The following is a 21,321-nucleotide window of genomic DNA, read 5'->3' as shown; positions in this document are numbered from 1 at the left end:
CTCCTCCTACATTTTCAACAGTAGACAAATCATCTTTTGGAATATGTTTTAGGGTATCCTATAGATGCGCAATAAGGTTTCGGAATTTTCAATTTTGTCCTGGGGGTCATTTAATGGCTGAAAAATGACGTTTTTTTTTTTGTTTTTTTTTTTTTTACAAAAAACTGGTTTCAAAAACGTCTTTTTTTTTAGCAGTAGCCAAATGATCTTCTAGAATATGATTGGGGGTGTCATATTGAGGCGTGATCAGGTTCCAGAATTTTTTTTTATTATTAAGGGGATCAGTGGGCAACAAAAAAAGACGTTTTTTTGCAAAAAAAAATATGGTTCCCAGAACTCCTCTTACAACTTCTGGAGTAGCTACGTCATCTCTTGGGATATAATTGGGGCTGTCCTATAGATGTGCAATAAGGTTTTAAAAATTTAAATTTCATCCAGGGAGTCAAATAGTAGCAGAAAATTGACGTTTATCACTTCCAAAAAAATAGATCCTAGAACTCCTTTTATGCTTTAATGGATAGACAATCATATCTTGGGATATGATAGGGACTGTTCCATAAATGTGCATTACGGTTTTGAAAAATTAAATTTAACCCTGAGGCCCATTACCTACCGGTACATACCTTTTGATGCCCTTTAAGGATCAAGAATATATATGGTTAAGGGGTGGGGATCTCAACCGTTTTCGAGATATTCGTGCACTTCCTGTTCAAGGGGGGTCATGACCACCCCTGGGGCTCATGACCTACATGTACATACTGTTTGATGCCCCTTGACTCAAGGAACAAGAATATATATGGTTTAGGGGTGGGGGTCTCAACTGTTTTGAAGATATTAAAGGACTTGCTGTTTAAGGGGGTCAGGACCACCCACAGGGCCCATGACCTACATAACATTTGATGCCCCTTGACATCAGAAACATGAATATATATGGTTAAGGGGTCATGATTATAACAGTTTCCGAGATATATGGTAATTTCAAATTCCTGGGGGGTGGGGATGACCCCAGGGGTCAGATCTAATAAACCCTATATATTGCCAGTAACAGCCAATATATGATTATGAAAACCCTATATTATTATCTTTGTCCGTTTTCAAGTTACCATTTACAATAGAGTCTACGATTCTTCCTACAAGGTTCAATGTTAGACCCCACACCCTTTTGACACCCCCCTCCCCCCTCCCCCGATAAGTGGTTGTCTAACCCAAAATGAGAAAAATCAAACCAGGGTGCACAACTAGATATGCAGGCCTATCATATCCTAGAGTTTTGTACAATTATCTTCAGCCATCTCTGAGAAACAAGTTCAGAGCGGGAAAGAAGAAAAAGAAGATGAAGAATAATAATACATGTATTAAGAACCGTACAAAAACAATAAGTCTCCAAACTTCATTCAGGAGACTTAATAATTAATAAAGATTAAATAGAGATAGGATCATCAAACATCAATAATTTAAAGATAATTGACAATTTCTGATTCTAAGGGGGTCAGGATGACCCCTTAGGGTCATGACTTACATGCCATAATGATCTGATGCGCCTGCATGACCTAAGGAGGAATAATATCTTTGGATTAAGGTGGGGATCTCAATGGTTTTTATGATATTTGATAATTTCAGGAAGAGCACTTGGGATCATGACCTACAAACCATCTTCAATGCCTTGAACAAAGAAACAATAATATAATATGTACATGATATATGATTCAATTTAAGAACCCAGATATAGATCAATCATCTGTTTTGTAATACTTCCTATGTATATATACATGTACATGTATTAGTTTGTGTTTTGTTCTATACGATTCATGTTCATGGCTGTAGTATGGCTTAGTCTTAAAGACAACACCTGGGGGTCATTAATGTACTTTACACCAGTTTATGGATCATAATGACTTTAGAAGATATTTTGTATTTTCCTGTTTCGTGGGGTCAGAACAGTCCCATAAGGTCATGACCTATACATTGTATTAGATGCATTATAATACCGCACATTAAGAAAGAAATACCCCTTCCTTCCTATTATAACTCATATAAAAATGATAAGTGTCTACACTTACTTACATGTAATACACAAATTTAATAAGAAATTGTTTATACAGGGTCAATATGGGGTCAACTCAACAGTGCATGCAGTCTGGCAAATGAAAAAAATAACTTTTGCAACTAAAATGACAGAAACTTTACAAATGCGATAGGATAGGTAACGATGATAAGCTTATTTAAATATTTAAAGATGATGATACAGTTTGCTGTCAAAGGGAGATCACATTTAGAAAGTGAAAGTAGAACTTATATACATATGTATGTGTAACCAAAACCAGTACGACAAGGGCAATAACTCTTGTGATCAAAGTATCTCTAAAGTCAAATACTGGCTCAGTTAAAAATCAACCCAGGTAAGGGGATTCCTGAACTATGGTCAACACTTGTAATGAAAACACCAGTAAGATTTAACACAATTTATTAATGTTTATAGAGTTGATTTAAGTCAAGGATAGCAACAAGAATTTTATAATAATAGACAAAAATATGGAAATTAGCAAACAGAAGTACTCAAAGGGAAAATTACTCTGAAAATATGTATAATCTGAATTTATAATGAACTGATATTACAATGGATACTTGATAATTTAATTAAATTCTACAATTAATAAAAACAATAAGAAAATGCAAAAATGCCAAATAATTGCCAAAAATCAAAATTTGCTCCTACTGGGCCACCATAGAATCTAACAATAAATTTAATAATAATAGACGAGGAACGATGAATAAGGAACGAGCTACATCTCTATAAATATCAAATTTCTCCTCTATGACAAATGAATGTAAAAATGACTAATATAATCCTCCTTATGAAGATAAGTTATCTACAAACACCTTGAACCAGGACTGGGAAAGGGAAAACCTATCTAAACTTACACTCCAGACCTTAAGGAAAATCTGTATTATAAAAAAAATGCTTTAAACCCTACAAAAATGAACTAAATCCTAACTCTACATAAATCATGCTTTCTTATGCTAAACCTAACTCTAACCTATTCATAGCTGTAAAACCAAGAGGTTTAAGTGCCAAGAATAGAAAGGGAGACTTACCATAAGGTAATCACTCCCCAACCCAAGTAAAGAAAACTGACCGAACACTCTCTTATATATACCTGTATTCTATTCACTAATTTTAACCAATGAAAACCAAAGAAACTAGAGTTACTTAGCCAATCAGAGAACAGGTAACTTTATAACTTAGGCAAAAGTGACAACATGGATACTATTTCCTGTAGAAGTGTAACTATAAATAGGATAATTTTTAACTTGTTCAAAATATGAGAGTAGAAAGAATTAAATGATCAACAGTAAGTATTTGAACCTTAAGAATGACGATAAACTGTTTAAACTGTAAAAACTTTAAGAAAAATGCAAACTGTATAATGAAAATAAACTAATTTGTTACATATGTATGCTGGCAGGAATCCCATGCTGGCATCTCATTATATTGTGCTACTGCTACTACATGTATTATGCTTACCTAAATTGGTCAACATCATAATCATGATAATCCAATTAAAACACAATAATGAATTCCTTTAGCTGATCTTAACTACCGTAATCCTTTTCTGCATACGGAAAACACAGACATGTATGTATGGGTGTTGCTAAAACGCGGAACGGAAAACGGAACGGAATGGAAAATATCATCACGTTTATCGCTTAAAAAGGGTATAGACTGGCCAGAAACGATTTACTTTGTATCTTTTATTTATATCTAATGAATGATTATCAACATGTTGCTATTTTATTAATATTCATATGAATGTCTATCAATTATAGCATTGTATTCATTCGGCTTTAGTTGAGTACGAAACGGAAAAATCAAATGTATACGAATTGTGAAACATTAACATGATTAAACGAGCAAATTAGTTATAACTTTTTACCTATTTCTCTTATATGGTATTGCTGGCATATTAGCGTAACGTACGCAGTTAGTGAAAGCGTTTTATGCGTGTTTTGAGTATTTTTATATTATTTTCAAATATGATGTACATGTATATACTTACATCAAAATTGAATTTTCGGTGTTCTAGACGATCTTTTATCATACAGACGATACTGTATCATTGAGATGGAAGAAAAAAACCGTAGGACTGACGACATTAAAAATTAAAATACAGTAAACATTAAAATACCTGGTAATTTGTGAAACTGGTAATTTGTGAAACTAGTATTTTTAGCAATGCAATTTTACGTTTGCGTTACAAAGCATGCAGTTGTTTATTCCAGCAGCTATATACATATGATCCGAATAGAGAGCTCTAGACGTTGCCTGGTTTGATTTTCCGATTATATATTGGGACTATAGTCTGTCGATCCCAAAATATTCATGCAGCACATTTGGACGATTTATAATGGAAAATGATGACATCTTTTCTCCATTTGGAAGGCACTCAGAAGACCTTGCACAATTTTTCAACACTATCATCCGGGTCTGTTAAAATGCAAAACCCCGTAGACTTCTTTATTTTTAGCCGTGTATTTATACCAGCTGATAAGCTAGAGAGGACGTTTTAAAGAAAGAATAATGAGAATGTTTAATGCTTCTAAAAGAGAATCGCTTGAACCCTGAGGTATATATAAATATACAGCAAAAAGTGAATCGAGGATATTTTGGGACAGAATATAGTGGTCAATGCATGTACTGTTAATTTTGAGGAAATAAATATTCTTGAATAAATAATCTAATATTGCTAATCTTTTAAAAAAAATTAAAAAGGTACATAAAGTATATCGTTTTAACATACTTAACAAATCTATGAGGTAAATAACATTAGATAAGATTTTCCGTTTTCTCTCCGTTCCGCGTTTTAGCAACACCCATTTATGTATACACGTGAACCCATCTAATCGAAGAGCTGGGTAAAACTAGTACCCGCTAATGAGACATGCAAACCTGTGTTGTGTACGTAACTTCAGACAAAGATCAGTCATTTGTAACATGCATTTTTTTTATGATCTATTCTTCAAATCCACTTGCACTATTTTATTAGGTAAATAACAGCTTTAAGGTGATGCAGGACACCTGCATATTGTGATGTACATGTATACTTCCTATTGAGATAAACAATAAAGTATGTTGAATATTGATTAAATATTTACCCCCCAAATAATGTTACCTAACATTGAAGCGCAATGGGTTAGAGCGTTTACATGTCTGTAGGGGCATTGGGGTCCAATGTGTATTTTTGGTAATTTACGAATGTTCATGGGGAGGGGGGGGGGGGGGGGTCTGGACCCCTCACTCCCACTCCTTCTCTAAATCTGTGCACACGATGATGTTCATGTAGGCACAAGGAAGCAAATCTAAAACCGGCAACCGCCACGGGGAGGGGGCATAATTTAATTTTTAATTTTGTTTGTAATAATTATATAGACCATTATACTTCCTATGACATAAAATGTTAAGATTATTGATTAACTGAAAATTCACTGCAAACAGTTCTACCCCAAATTGCACAAAAGTGCCGCTCATGTCACGATGTGTATTATCATATGGGCAGGGATCTCATCCTTCAGTTATGAAAATTATAATTTTTAAATGTATTACCGGAGTTTGCATGTAGCCGTCATTTTTAATTAAACTGGTACAAAACAGTGTTATTTAGGGGCAAACACATGGTGCGGGTATTACTGTCTAATGACAGCATCTAGTTTAAATTGATATTATGGCTAATTACCGCTTTTCTACCGTTAACAAACTGTTAGAAGTAATTATTTGGTACACAAGGAAGCCAAAAAATGTAAAATGTCCCATACTTTTGAATCATGCGATATGTCCTTGTTACTACACCGGCTTTGGGCTATTGTTTTCTAATTTCACTTTTTTTTGTATATGATTGTTGTCTTTTGGTCTCACTGTAATAATACTTGGTTAATATATTCCTCACTATTTGTCTAATACAGTTTCCTGAATGCATGTACATGTACATGTACATCTATTAGTACAATGTATATAAAAAATTATAATCTAATTGTATATAGGGGCCCAATTGATATCACAAACGGTATATTTTTGTTCATAGGTAAAGTTTATATCGACTAATTTCAACTTGTGTGTGTGAGGTGGTGGTGGGGGAGGGGGGGGGGGGGAGTAATCGTAACGTTGAGATGACAAGTTTACATCTATAAGTTAGTTTTAGAGTAATGGAAGTTGATAATTTAATGCCCTTATACAAAGACCCACCTTTTTCACATGTAGCTTTATGGTCAATCAAGTAAAGAGTTTTAAATTTCTTCGAACATTGGAAGTAACATGCCTTAAGCTTCACTAATTTTGATATTAACATGATCAAGTATGACGTTCATACAAAAATACCATCTAAAACTTAGCCTCACTAATAAGGGAATTTCACTTTTAAAATTCTATATAAAAATACCACAATAACATATTTTAATGACACTAAAGTATACAAACTAAGTAATCTCCTAGCTCAGATCCAAAGACATTGACATTGCTATAATTATTCACATTGGAGATAAATTGATTGAAATTGGTTAGAACCTGTTTGGAAGTCAGTTGCTATGTGGACCCAATTTTCTTATTTAGAAACAAGGGAGAAAATTGTCAATGTAATACATGTAGTTGATTGTTGTCTTTTTCTTAAATTTTCTGCTGTTTTATGGTTGTTTTCTTCTTGAATTACGATAAATATAAACGAAATGATAACTCTTGATTTCAGTCGAAGAAGCATATATAAAGACGAGGGAGAAGATGACGACGATGTGAACAAAGGCTCCGATTTTGTGTCTGTGTATGTATCTTTTGAGCCTGTAATTACTATATATAACGTAATCCGTCAACCATGGTTAAAATGTTTGACAAAACCCGCTTGAATTGTCTTTTTAAATGACACGACAAATCATTAGCAGATATTTGACGCGTAAAACAAAAAGTCAGGTAACTATACGAACCAAATTAAAGGACCATTATGTAAGGATGCATAAAAAAATTCGTCCTGTTGTACTGAACTATATCTCGCATCTTATTCTTTTGAACAAGACCTCTTCATTTTAATGTGAAAAAGTCGCCTAAGTCCTCTTTAAGTACAATTTTAAGTAAAGCTTTCACATGACAGTAATATGTAATATTGAGAGTTTTTATGACCATTTATGGAAAATGATATTACTCATTTTCCAAATATTAGAAAATTATAAAAATATGAAGAAATGAATATGATTTTCGATTAAAAATGTCAACTATTTTTTACCTTTTTGTTCAACATTCAAAATGTTATAACAAATTCATAGGTATATTGATATTATTATATTCGACATAATTTATTTCTTTATTTAGTAATTAACATTTGTTTTAATTGATTCATTGTATCTTTCAGTGTATCTGATGTCTCCTCAGATATTGAAAGGTGAGTTCGATCTTGTGAACCAGTGTCTTAAACCAAAGATTAAACGAAATTCTTTCATGCAGAAATTGATGTGCAAAACTAAACGTTTTCGAATTTTTTTTTTTTCACTGAGGAAATATCATTCATATAAAAACTGTGAAATCTTAAAATCAGTAATATTATTTATTAATTTTCATATATATATGATATTAATTATTCATCCATATGATAACATTTTCACATTTTAGTGACTACGATGTCTCACCAGATTTTGAAAGGTATAATTCTATTATTTCGAAAAAGGTATGTAAAGTACTAGTACACTGTAAAAAATTCACAAGGAACTTAGAAACAGGATAACCCATCTTTTATCAAAATTTAATATGCAGACATAACAACTGAAATGAATACGCTTGTCCCAAGAACGTCCTGTTTGACAAGTTTTGATGTGTATTGTAGAGTAAAAATTTCCTGAGTTCAAAAGTGAGCTCGTCCAAGTTTTATGGCCCCGGGGCCAGAGATAATTTCACAAACACTGCATAATGAGCAGGATATTTTTCGAAGATTTGGCTCCCCTCCCCTATATTTCATAAGTTATGAATTATTGATGTAAATTCTTGTGTAAGACTGAATAACCATAAATTTACCTGTCAAAAATTGAACAACTGCGAATTCTTACTATTTGATTGTACATTTGTATTTCCAAAATTTCATTTGTTTTCTTTTTAATTGTAGCGATTCTGAAAATGAAAGGCAAGATATAAAGCCAATGAGGTATTTATTTACGATTCTCAAAGTGATATACATGTATATGATCTTTCTTTATGACTAATAACTAGGCAATAATCTGGAATTAAGATAAAATGGAATTGCTTTATAATTATTTTATTTTATTAAATATTCAGGTTACATGTATTTTCTTATCTTTACATCAATGCTAGGATACTAGGACGTTAAGTTGTATACTAGTATTTTATTTTCAAGCAATGGCGAAGACGAAGTCGAAAAACTTTTGGCAGGATGTAAAGGGCTTTACACAGTTCGAACGTAAGAAAAATGTGGTTCATTTAGAACTGCATTTGCTCAAATGATTGACCAAACCATTTTGACCGAACGATAGTTTTGGGAAAATGTAGTTATTAAAAACAGTAACTAAAGAATAAAATTTAATACCAGAATGAATAAAAGACAGGGTAAAAGTGTATCTCTAAACGTTTCAGGGAAGTATCCACACCCCGCAAACCATTGGTAGGGGTTGACTTTGATCCAGCATGGGACAAAAAGATAGCAGGGGGAAACAATGCTCGGTAATGCTTTAAAAATGAGAATTATCGTCTCAGTGCAACCTTTTTTGTTTAAATTTTATAGTTGCATCGTAGTTTGTTAATCCTAAAAATTTAGGGTTGATTCTGCTAAACAGTAATCATTTTATCATTTTTAGTTATAAGACCATTTTCTTTAAGGCATTCAGATGTTGGAGTTCTATTCGCTTTTCGCTATTCACTATTCGAATAGCGAATAGAATTCTGTGGTCGGTTCGCTATTCAAATTACCGTAAACATGCTAATAAACGAAAATTCAAAATTTCATATAATGCCTTTCTTTAATTATACCTATTAAATATATCATCAAAGCAATGAATTTCAAATTCATAAAAATTACCGACCATATGCATGAAAACTTGTTGCAACAATGAAATGTTTTTTAAGTAAACAATCTGTTTTCTCATTTTTGTTAGACAAGACGACTTTTTGGCAGAGGAGGTAACGAGGTAAGTAACTATTAGTTACTATTAGTCAGGTAATTGTACCAAACTAAAAATCGGAAATAGGAAGTTGACATGTAAATGTATGTAAGACTGAGCAGTCATGAAATTCACAAACATTGATCCGCCACTGTTTTTAAATGACTCAAACATTTTATGGTCATTCTATTGTTTTTTTTTTTATCTTTTAAGTTGTAGTGATTCCGAGAGTGAAAAAGAAGATGATAAGACAACGAGGTATAAATTATATTCTAATACCATTTTATTGCAAAGCTATTATTGTTTGAGCGAATGTTTTAGGATGATAACAATATCAAATGTTTTCTCCATATAAAACATTTCTTAGTTATTATTGACCTTTATAACAATCCGAACTGCTGATTGCCATGACTAAACAACATCTTTAAATACTGTATACTAGGTAATTTCACCCCGTGATTTTTTATTTTTTTTATTTTTTTTCTCTTCTGCAAACGGTTTTGTCCAGACACAGCAAGAAATGGATATATTTTCGAATTAACATAGTATATAGTTTTGAATTAGTCCAATCTTAAATTTGCCCAATAACAACGAGGGCGAGAAGGAGCGAAAATAAAACTTGGACGAAAATATCAACAGACATTAGATTGATCATAATTACAATAAGTATTGTTTTATTTGCTACAAAGATATAAAAACGATTACAGTCGTGTATTTGCATCTCCCGAGTGTTTCCTAGACCTCTTTCACAAAATTCCGATTGTGTTTATAAGTTTTGTCTGTGTATAAATGTGAGAACTTCAAAATTTTAGTGTCATTCGTTGAGCTTTTGTTTACATTTTGAATGTTAAGTTAAAATTCCAGTTTTAGACCTAACACTAATGTGCATTTAAAGCGTTAGCAACTGATTATTTATGCTTGAAATGAAATGATAGACAAATCAGCTTGAAAAACATTTTTACTGGTATATTGAACCTACGTAAACAAAAACAGGCCACAACCATGGTTTACATGACAAAGAATTATGGGCTCTGTATCTTGCTAATAATTCTACTAATGAATCTCAAATTGCATTTGATCATTACAAATACATTCTTAAAAATGTAAATAATAAAAACAGAAAAATAGAATTTGACAAAAATCATGACCATGCCCCTTTAAATAATTTCGTCGTGGGCGACGGCTGCGGACACACTTGCATCTTCGAAAGAAAAGGATTTTCATCATTTTTGACTTCATCATAATGTTAAAGTAATATTTCCCTTTTGAAAACAAAATAAAAGAATACGACTTTTGAATTTAGGGCATATATTGAAAGAAACTACCTATTTAAAAAGTTTTATTCTTTTAGGTTAAATCCCGTGGTCGCAAATATATCTAAAATGACACTGTCCCCTGATATTACCCTCGAGTACCCCGATAATTACCACGTGGATCGTACTCGAGCAATCACGTGGTCACAGGAAAAGAGGGCTGACGAACTAAGGGACACCACTCTGCGATTCATGGAGAAAATGTGCACGGATATTTACACTTTAGTAGATAAAAAAGACAAGAAGAAAGTTCTAGTGTTTAATCAGTCAGATGAAGCACTGGTCACCTTTTCTGTCAAAGTTAATAGAGACGAAAAAGAAGAAGGATATAGGTATGAGGCAAGGATAAAGAACAAGTCCAACTGGGTATCCAGAGTGGCCCATTGCGAGGTACTTTCATATTACACACATGTATGTGCAAACGATGCTTCCAGACTGTAACGAATGTTACAAAAAACTACTGAGTGATTTCAAAAACCCTTGTTATATGTTCATACACAATGAAGTATAATGTCAATCAGAAAACAAGTTCTACAAAAGCATCGTCATATTATTGAAAAACAATAAAAACCAGTCACAGAACTCATATATATATTATTATAATATTAAAACTGAAGCCTTATTACTTTTGCTAGTTTTGGCTCAATGATGATTTTCAAGCTAATGACTGAAATTCTATCAAAATGGTGTGGAACTTTTGACTGGACTCCAAAGAACCCCCATTATATTCATGATTGAGATGTAATCATATAAAGTAGTAACATTTATGCGTATGAACAAATATTGGTTGAACTGTGATACATATATTCAATTAAATCCCATTCATCGTACTTATTTTGAAAGGGGGACGAAATAAAATTCCATGCAACAGAAATCGAGTCCTTCTACATAATCAAAATCCCTCAAAAGGAAAAGGAAATCATTAAACCCGAGGGAAACATTCTCTCTTTTAAACACTCAAAGAAGGTGTCTCTCGATATGCCATTACAAACTGTGGATACACCTCAGGACATTGATTTGCAGGTAAATACATGTATAAGCCGACCTCAGCTAAATTTTAGTACATGTGTATGTTGAAACAACGTGTGATAAATATGAAAACACCATATAAATAAGTGAATGAATTACCCGTTTTCTTTGAATTAAAACAAAGTTATCTTTAAGTTACTCAAAACTTACGCCATTCAAGATATTGCAATATTAAAGTCTTATTAGATATATGTAGGTAAAATAGATGCTATAGGAAATTAAAACGAAGTCTTTAGAATTAATGATACTTGAAAAACTTTTATTAAGTTCCTTTGCCAATGTGATGTTCTACTTATCTATAAAGAGAGAAGGAGCTATTCTGTCATCCTCTCTATGAATTTAACATGCAATACCGTGCCATTGGGAAAATTAGATAATTAAAATTTGCCTGTTTTCTGCAAGCTACAAAATTCCATACAATAGACTGGATCATAAAATAAGGGATAAAATAGAAATGTGTTCACTAAATGAAAATGCGACTGAAATTTGACTAAATGTTTGGGTATGCATATACAATATATCATATCTAATCTAATTATATCTAAAGCCTCGAATCCATTGGCTATGCTTATAAGTTGCTTGAAATCTTAAAAGTTTGAACCATATGTCGAATGAAGGTGTTTAATGTGTCTCCAATGGCCCGTACCTAATACATTACATAGAATTCTAAAGTCTCGGCTTGGAAGGAAATAAATTATGTTTACGTTGTTTTTGTGTTAGGTTTAAATGTTAAGGACGTTATTAGTTATTTTTTGTCTTACACATTGCAATTAACCTCCAATGCTCTATCAGTTTTAAAAAAAAATCACATTGGTGAACATTTTCTGCAACTATATCGGCGATGAAAGTCTTAGGGACTACTAGCCTTAGGTGTTGAAAGTTACCCTCCATTTTGAAGCAGTTTGTATTATTATGTTGATTGACATGCTACGTAAAAAAATTATGAGTTAAACATGTATTTCTTTAATTTCATAACCCTCATCATGATATTTATATTTATTGTAGCTCAGTAATGTGGACAAGCGTGCAATGGTGAAACGGCACAGTTTATTCCCAGAAAAGTTCAAACTTCAAAAAATATCTAAGAGGTTGTTTGTCGAGCATGACATTGATAAGTTTAACAAAGCCTTTTCTGTGAAGCTAGACTTAGAGAGTTTCCGAGACAGCACAGACGCTTGCACACTAGAACCTGTGGCAATCCTATGGGATGGGGAGGAACCTACGATAAAGCCCAAGACTGAGTGTTCTTTGAGTTACGAAAAGAACAGAGCCGTCATGACAATGAAGAATTTACCAAATAAATCAGGGTAAAGGGATTTTTTTCTGAATTCTAAATAATAAGGTTGGTTGTTTAACTGGACTTCAACTAACACATCTCAATTATAATCGTACTGCAGTATCTTTCATCAACACCTTAATTCAATTCTTGATAAAGTAGACATATATTGATCTTAACAATAAATACATGCATCAGGAATATTTTCAAAAGGTAGTCACAATATTATACAAATATTGACTGGGGTTGAGGGCAACATTGATTATATTAGCCCCCGAGGGACGAAATATTGTCTGACGCGAAGCGGAGGGCAATATTTTCGTCCCAAGGGGGCTAAAATAATCAATGTTGCACGAAAACACAGTCAACATTTGTTTTGTTATATGAAGAAACAAACCAAAATTGAAGAAAGTAATTGAAAACAGCTCGCCGTAATTTTCACAGCTCAACAAAGAATTCACGAATTTAATTTTGTGCAAAGTTCATTTCAAAAATATCCTCAGCATCAAACGGTCACTGGTGATATTCCGCCGACCGTAAGAATTAAATTCCAGATTATCTACCTGATTTTACTTCACAGTAATTCGCAAATCCTTACATCCGTTATGATAGCAAACCGTCGCATTGCGCGTCCTTTGTTTACTTGCCTTGACTGACTGTCTATTATGACGTCACCTTGTTTTGGAGTCGCGAAGAGTTTTTTACGTCATCGTTTACGAATCAACAAATCAAAGGCGATTTTTTGAAATAGAGGGAATGTTCTCTAGATATTATTCCTAGCCGGTCAATATTAAACAAATATTGACCGGTCAATATTTTTCGGACGAGCTGATATTACAAATATTGACAATTCGTCTATATAGTTATATAGTGAGAATGTACTACTGAATATAACAAATATATATATTATATGTATATATATAATCGTATAATTTTTATTGTTTCTATTTCTATTGTTCGTGTCGTTAGCCATTTTTAGTGCTTTATATATTCAGTTTATTGGCTTAGTATATATATATTAGATCCGACACTTTAAAGATGCCTAGTGTTGTTGATTCTATTCAGTGCTTTATATATATATATATATATATATATATATATATATATATATATATATATATATATATATATATATATATATATATATATATATTTGTTAATATGCCCGCTTTTATGCCAATTGAAAAGTTCCTCCTCATCTTCGGTTATGCGATGACATGACGTCCTTTCTGATGATCAATTTCGTAATGGGGCAATCAGAGTTAGTACAACTTTAAGATTTTTGTGATCAAAGACAACGTCTATATATATATATATATATATATATACTTATTTTTATTTGTTTTAGATTATCAGTTGGTTTAGTTGCCCCTGGGGTAGTAGACAAAGATGAGGTCAAATTAGCCTACGCCGACGTTTTCCTGTGTAACATAACCATTCATATAAAGATTGTCAATCCTCAGGAAGCCATGCTCTATATCAACTGCGTCATGATCGAAAACTTACCAACCTTCCTTAAACAAAATCAGTCCTTGGATTTGATAGGTATATCCGAAGACTTCTATTTGAAAAGTTTTCATAGAATTCGTGCTCATCTATCAGGAAATTCCGAGCGGAAAAAATCAAGAAAACAAAACAAGCTCGATTGTTTCATAGTGTTTTCAAATCGAGCAAAAGAGAACTGTTTGTCTTTTACAATATTAAAGCAAACACGGTTGGGTGGGAGTCCGAATACAGTTTTGGAATTAAGTTTAGACAGTGGTCCAAAGAAGAAAATACATCGACAAGAGTTTGACCCGTGGATGCTCATAGGAAAAAAAACCGGATTTCCTGATAAAAACCCTGCACTTAGATTATCTAAAGGACTAACATTTGATGATTTTAAATCACCAAGGCCATTTTAAATGTTTTGTAATTTGAACTTTGTTTTTCAAATTGTCATCATTTCGGGTGGTCTATTTCTCAAAGAACACACAAAACATACTCAATGCAACCAGTTTTAACACCATTTTTTCTAGATTTGACTATCCTTACATTTTGATGCAAACAACATTTAACTAACGTCATCTAAGTACGGTAGTTTAAAAAACATAAACTTTTTTTTATTCGGATAAATAAACCAAGCATTAAAAGTAATTTAAACTAACAAACGCCAAAGGATAAAAGTGAACACCCAGTGGTTGTACTTACTTACTTTGGCCTGTCGTTCCGTGAGGACCTTATGCCATCAAAGACTGCCCTCCAACAAACATGGTTCTGGGCTACTTGTGCTGCAAAGTTCGAGATCATGTCTTCTTCAATTCAGCCTCCGTGTCCCGCCTGTAGGCGTTTCCGCGACGTTCCCTCTTTCTCTTGACCCGCGAGTTCCGGGGAAGGGCTTGGCGTGTGGTGTTGAATGTTGGCTTCCTTAGAGTGTGTCCAATCCAGCCCAAGTTCAGTCTAATTTGTATGCCCATTGGCTCCTGTCACGCTTTCTTCCCAAAGTTCTTCATTTGTGATCCTTTCAGGCCATCGGATGTTGAACAAGCGCCCGAGACATATATAGTGAAATGCCTGGATCTTCCGGAGAGTCGTTTTGCTCATATTATATGTCTCTACTCCATACAATATGGCTGACTTTATATTGGAGTTGAGTATCCGCTGTTTGGTAGTAGTCCAAATGTTTCTTCAGGCCCAGATGTTCTATAGAATAGTAAATGCAGTCTCTGCAACTGGATTGTTTCTGCCCGAAACTTACCAAAACTGTTGCCAAAGGATACAAAAGCATTAAAAATGAGATTCTACATGATGTTTTGTACGCTGCAAATTGTGCATACAAGAACAGGACAATGCCTTTTTAATCACTTAAAAAAGCTGTCGAACTGTGCAGCTACAGACTTATTTTGAAGATTTAGAAATCTGAAAAGCTATGAAGGGGTTCATTAGTGTCCTTTCTACGTTGATATAGAGATGGGGCTTCCATTCCAGTGATTGCTCGACGAAGATACGCAAGCTGGCTATCTTGTTAGCACATGATCTGTATCTTATAATATAAATTAAAAGTTGATCTCTTTAGCGGTTGCGATGTTTATATTTAAAAGAAATTGTTTTGCATAGATAACTTTAGTAGCATGCCCCGTTCTATATACTTTTACATATGTCCGTATGACACACGTTTCGTACAGATAAAAATAACTTTAACATATTGTAATTCACACTTATTTGAGTGTAAATCCAAAAATTATTATAATTAAGACGACATTTTAAAAAATGTGTAATATGTATAAAATACTGAATAAAATGATAGCAGAAGAGTAAAGCTATATTGGACAGTACTAGTATACCTCCTCATTTTGCCAAATGAACTTGGAAGCAATCATAAAAGATACAGAAATTTACAAGTTAAGGATGTGGTTGCGACACGTAGTGAAAAAATAATACAAAATTTTAAAAACAAGATATTGGAACATATCTGAACTTCTAAGATAACAATTTCAAAGGTTTAATGACCATTTTGTATCTTAAAACTCTTGACAAAAGAAATTACGATTGTATTTTTATTTTTTAAACAAAATTAAGTTTAATACTCAGTATCCTTCCCATGTATGATGATTATGTATTCATTTCTATCATGAATCAAGTTTCTTTGTTGTACAATCAATGTTATCGAAGAGAATAGCTACAGTGTATCTATAAGTCCACTTGGTGTAGATGAACGAAAAATGTTTTTAATCAAATCACCTTTTAAAAAAAGACTCCTAATTTCAGTATGATTCTAGATTTACTGGATTACAATAATTTGACAAATTTGTCATTGAAATTGTGTATACTTAGAATTTTATCAGCCTGTCGATGTAATAACTAAAAGCAGTTCCTTCCATGGTTTATCTAATGAATTACATGTTGATACACCAGTATATTTGACTTGACTATTTCCAACTATAATTTAAAAAAAAAATTAAAAAGATCTCATACAAGCGATATTGTGATAATGAGTGTTCAACCAAGTAGTCTACACAACCCATTAACAAAGGATTTTGCTGTTTAACATTTTTAAAAATTTCTTTAAATTTCTTTGATAAACTATTAAAATAGATCATCTTGATTTATCTCAGTTTCCAAAATGCCGTATTATATATATGTGTTGATAGCATTATATCCAATTTATTGAATATTTTATAGAAGTAAAATATTTTCTCAAGAATGTGTGACCCTCTTCACTGCGTAGCAATGCATTGATGTAATATTTTGATGGTATCTTTAGAAAAAAATTAAATCGAAGTCCTACATGTATTTGTATTTCATATTCTGTACCAAATGCGGTATATAGCTATTTACGGGTTTTGTCTATAAAGATAAAGAGATATTAACAAGCAAGTTGGAGAATATTGCCCTGTAGACAAATTTAATATTGGGAAAAGGGGCCTGACATATTTAAAATAAAAAAAGGTTAGTACTCAAGTATTATAATATTATTTCCGATGACATTTAACTGATTTCAGGTTAAGTACACCAGGAAGATGAAATTTAAGAGCCCAATAAATAGCTCGACATTACCTTTCCTAACCATTTTATTGTGTGGGTAACTGCATGTGTACACATTTGATAAATCACTGAACCTATTCAATTCAATATATTCCCCGATCGATCTGATATAAGCTCAGGCACGGTCGCCATGTCTGTCTTAGGAAGTACAAGGTAAAACTTCTACCTTAATATATTGAACTGCATTCGTAATATTTACAACATGTGAAAGCAATGTATTATGTTTTAATTTGCAATGAGCGAAAATCAATTCGATATTTGACACCAAAGGTTGTTTGTAAAAGTAATTGACGTTCACGCATGATTTTTCTGTTTTTAAAAATATACCAGCAATTGTTAGTATTGACAAATTTACATCCCCAGTTCGACCATCATGTTCCACTGTTGCAAATCACTTTTCAGTCATTCGTTACAGAACGATTGTTAAAATTTGATATGAAGAATGAATTGCACCCAACGGTATCTTCTTAATTGTAAGTACCTTGGTTGAAATGCATAATAAATTTTTAGGAAGGACTTTAAACATGACACGACCATTCATCACCATATTCAAAAATATCGCAGTGATCACCAATATTAATACTTTATTCAAAGTTGGGATTCCACTTTCATTTTCATTGCCATTAAGACATTCTAAATAATCTAACTTGCATATTTTACATCCGGTTATTATCAGCTCGTTCTTTGTGATTTTTATAGATTCGGGTCTGCTTTATTTGTTCTACTTTTAAAAAAATTCTTTACCTGTCTATGTGTGTGTCACGACAGCCGTCGTGTGTCCAATCAGTCGATCAGCGCCATACATAACAGCAATAAGTATTAACAATCTTTATCTATATATATTTACATTATCCAGTGTCTTTGTCTGTGATAACACTACGTATCGATTTTGTACTATATAACCCATAATACAAATGACGCCAAATTGAGGCGCCGGCGGGGTTTGCTTATTTATATGTAACGGACCAGAGTGCTTGCTATGCACAAATATATATACGCAATCCTGCACGAGAATTACCCGTGAATTTTATTTCTACCAAGTTACGAATTTCTCGTAAATATTGCTTCTTTTAAATTAACACAAGAATCACCTGTGTTTGGACCCGTATTTAAGTTATTACCGAGGGTAATTAAATATAAGACTTATTTAAAGTTTACGTAAATTTATTGAACGATGAAATAACAAGACGTATAATTATATAACTAATCAACAATACAAGTACACCTACAATTAAATCACTGACAATCGGGAATTACCCAAATTGTACAGTGATACTAGCACAACCTTCGTGTGTACGTTAACTCAATAAAGGGGGGGGGGGGGGGCGCACTAAACGAGAATGACCCGATTAGTGTACGAATAAATATTATAGAAGTCAAGAAATAATCTAGAATTACCAGACTATATTTACTTAACTTTTAGCGCAAAACTTTACCAATTATATACCACAATAAATCTAAATTTACGTAAAAACTATTTCTACTGTAACAATATTATAAAATATCGATAATTCAGTTATTTAGAATAATAAAATTCCAAAGAATATTAACGTTTACTAATTATTTAATCAGTAAGACTTCAGAGATTAACCCTTTGTCTAACCGTAAATAAAATGAACTATGTCGTCTGTATCGAAATTAATCCAATACAAACTCTCTAAATATTAATAAATATCGTGTAAACGAGATTAACCCGTAATACAACGATGAAATAATAAATAAATTACTCAAAATCCTCTAATTCTACCTAAAATAATCGAAGTGGTTAAAAAAACACCCTCTAACCTCAATTGCTAAACCCCGAGTCCACCGGATAGAGTGATCTCCCCTATTTATCAAAATACAGAGTTCCCCCGGTGACCCACGCGCTTCCCTAGGGATCACCGGCAGCACCGACAGCCACGTAGACTAATGTATAAAATATAATTCAACAATTTAATTAGGTGATTTACACAATATATGACAAATAAAATTATAGCAATTCACACAACAACAATTTAAATCGCAATAAAACCTAGTGCACAAAAGTTATGATTTGCATCGGTCGTGTTATACTGAAATTCAATAAAACTAATGGCGGTATGTAAAAACAAAAAGATACAGGCTTGGAAAAATCATGAAAACGTTTAAAGTAGAGCTTGCCAATGAAAATAAAAGACCTGGAAGATTGAAATACAATCAAATAATCACGTTCATCTGATGCAGTAAGTAATAATAGTACAAATTAAGATATCTTGCTGTAAAATACAATCGGTAAATAAGGGGGAACATGTCAAAAGTAGTACATTATAAACATACAATTCTGCATTTAGTCACAAACGTCACATTTTCCCCCTCTTAAAAATTTTGGTGTCCTCACCAAAGCTTTAGGTAATACTAATAATTCTAATACAAAGAATTATATAACTAGGTTTTAGTATGACAAACAAGATCCCCAATATACATACATACATCTACAATTCAATCAATTCATATGCTCCATACATGTACTATACATGTTGCAAAAAAAAAGGATCACATTTCACTGTATATACATTGACACATCAGAACATAGTTGTCACAAAATCAATACAATTCAAATCACATAATAACACTTACTTAAACACAATACACAAGGTCCATCATAAAGTTTCAATCAACTTTCTTTACTATGGATCTCACTGCCGGTCGTCGTTGGGAGCTAGATCTGAAAGAAGTGGTCTCTCTTCTTCTCTCATCTCTCCTCTGTTCTCTGGTGTTTTGCGCTATTTCTTCTAATACTATCGTGTTCTTACGTAGTCCAGTGTTCACCATAGTTAAGAGCTGACCATTTTGCTTTGTGGCTTCTAACAGCTCTCTCAGCACGCTTAAAGTGTCTCTCATAAGTTCCATCTTTTCTTCCTCTCTGTTCTCTACTGCAAATTGGTCAATTCCTTCTTGTTGAAGAATCTCATCGAGAATATTGAATTCCTTCGCATCATCCGTGTTGATTGGTAATGGAATCTCCGGAAGGATTGGTGCTGGCACCACTGGCTCATCCTCCCTCAGCAGCTCTGGGATGATTGTCAAGGGGTCTGGTACTACCGCTTCGGTTTGGACCCACAGATTGTCACTGGCTGTTGTACTCCAATCCTCATTGGGCTTCTTTGCTCTGTTCATCCAGATCTGCTGGCTCTCCTCCCAGGTTAACTTCTTCCCATGTAACTCTGTCAACTGGAGAGGATCCTCATTTTTATGCACATACTTTGATATGTCTTCCGCCTTTTTTCCTTGAAGGATAAGGTTCTCTTCTGCCAGCTTGTGGGGGCGATATCCTTTGGTGTGTCGAAGCACTTCCCTCTCTGTTTTCCCCATAAAATGGCACAGGCTGCAGTAGAATGGTACTGAATCTAATGCTGCGTGATACTTATAATAGTGGGCCTCCACATAACGTTTCTCTCCCTCATATTTATGACATCCTTGACACTGGTAAGCGAACCCTTTCTTCTCGTTCTTTCCTCTGCCTTCCATTTTGAAATATATATAATAAATGGATTAGTTTAATATGAATGTTTTTAATTTAATACCCAAGACTTTTTTTTTTGGCCAAAAAAAAAAATCAGGGGTCACGAAGGTTGAGCTTTACATTAAGAATATAAATTTTTCTTAATAATATGGCTTCAATTTATTGTGATGCACGATCTTGTATTGTCTTTTGCCTTCTTCATTCTTCATACGAATTTGGTAAGTGAAGTCTGAGAGTTTCTTCGTGACTTCAAAAGGTCCATTATAGGTACTTGTAGACTTTCCGTCCCCTATCCGCTCTTGTAGATATAAGACTTTATCTCCCGCTTTGTAAATGAAGGGGCGGACATGTTTGTCATAGTTCTCTTGTTGCCTTTGAAATGTCTTTTTCAGTTTGGAGCGAGCAATATCATGAGCCTTCTCCAGTTTTCTTTTCAACTCCAAACCATAGTCTTCTTGACTACATACTTGATTGGTTTTACTTTCTTCAAATATCATATCTAGTTCCATCCTTGGCTCGCGCCCTAACATGAGAAAATTCGGAGTCATTCCTGT

General features: G+C 33.2%; 1 protein-coding gene across 1 annotated transcript in view; it reads left to right on the top strand.

Moving 5' to 3' along the window:
* Positions 1-15,069, top strand: part of LOC128174966 (uncharacterized) — a 41,867-nt gene extending 26,798 nt beyond the window's left edge. Inside the window, exons 3-14 of the mRNA XM_052840374.1 lie at positions 6,735-6,806; positions 7,389-7,418; positions 7,646-7,675; positions 8,133-8,171; positions 8,382-8,444; positions 8,618-8,704; positions 9,136-9,168; positions 9,355-9,399; positions 10,493-10,844; positions 11,298-11,477; positions 12,489-12,790; positions 14,108-15,069. Of these exons, the coding sequence (XP_052696334.1) occupies positions 6,735-6,806; positions 7,389-7,418; positions 7,646-7,675; positions 8,133-8,171; positions 8,382-8,444; positions 8,618-8,704; positions 9,136-9,168; positions 9,355-9,399; positions 10,493-10,844; positions 11,298-11,477; positions 12,489-12,790; positions 14,108-14,663 (1,789 nt within the window). The 3' untranslated portion in view covers positions 14,664-15,069. The remainder of the gene's footprint in view (positions 1-6,734; positions 6,807-7,388; positions 7,419-7,645; positions 7,676-8,132; positions 8,172-8,381; positions 8,445-8,617; positions 8,705-9,135; positions 9,169-9,354; positions 9,400-10,492; positions 10,845-11,297; positions 11,478-12,488; positions 12,791-14,107) is intronic.
* The last annotated feature ends 6,252 nt before the right edge of the window (positions 15,070-21,321 follow it).

Source organism: Crassostrea angulata, chromosome 1, assembly GCF_025612915.1.
Source record: "Crassostrea angulata isolate pt1a10 chromosome 1, ASM2561291v2, whole genome shotgun sequence".
NCBI classification, from domain to species: Eukaryota; Metazoa; Mollusca; class Bivalvia; order Ostreida; family Ostreidae; genus Magallana; species Magallana angulata.
This window is presented reverse-complemented; position numbering and strand designations above follow the sequence as displayed.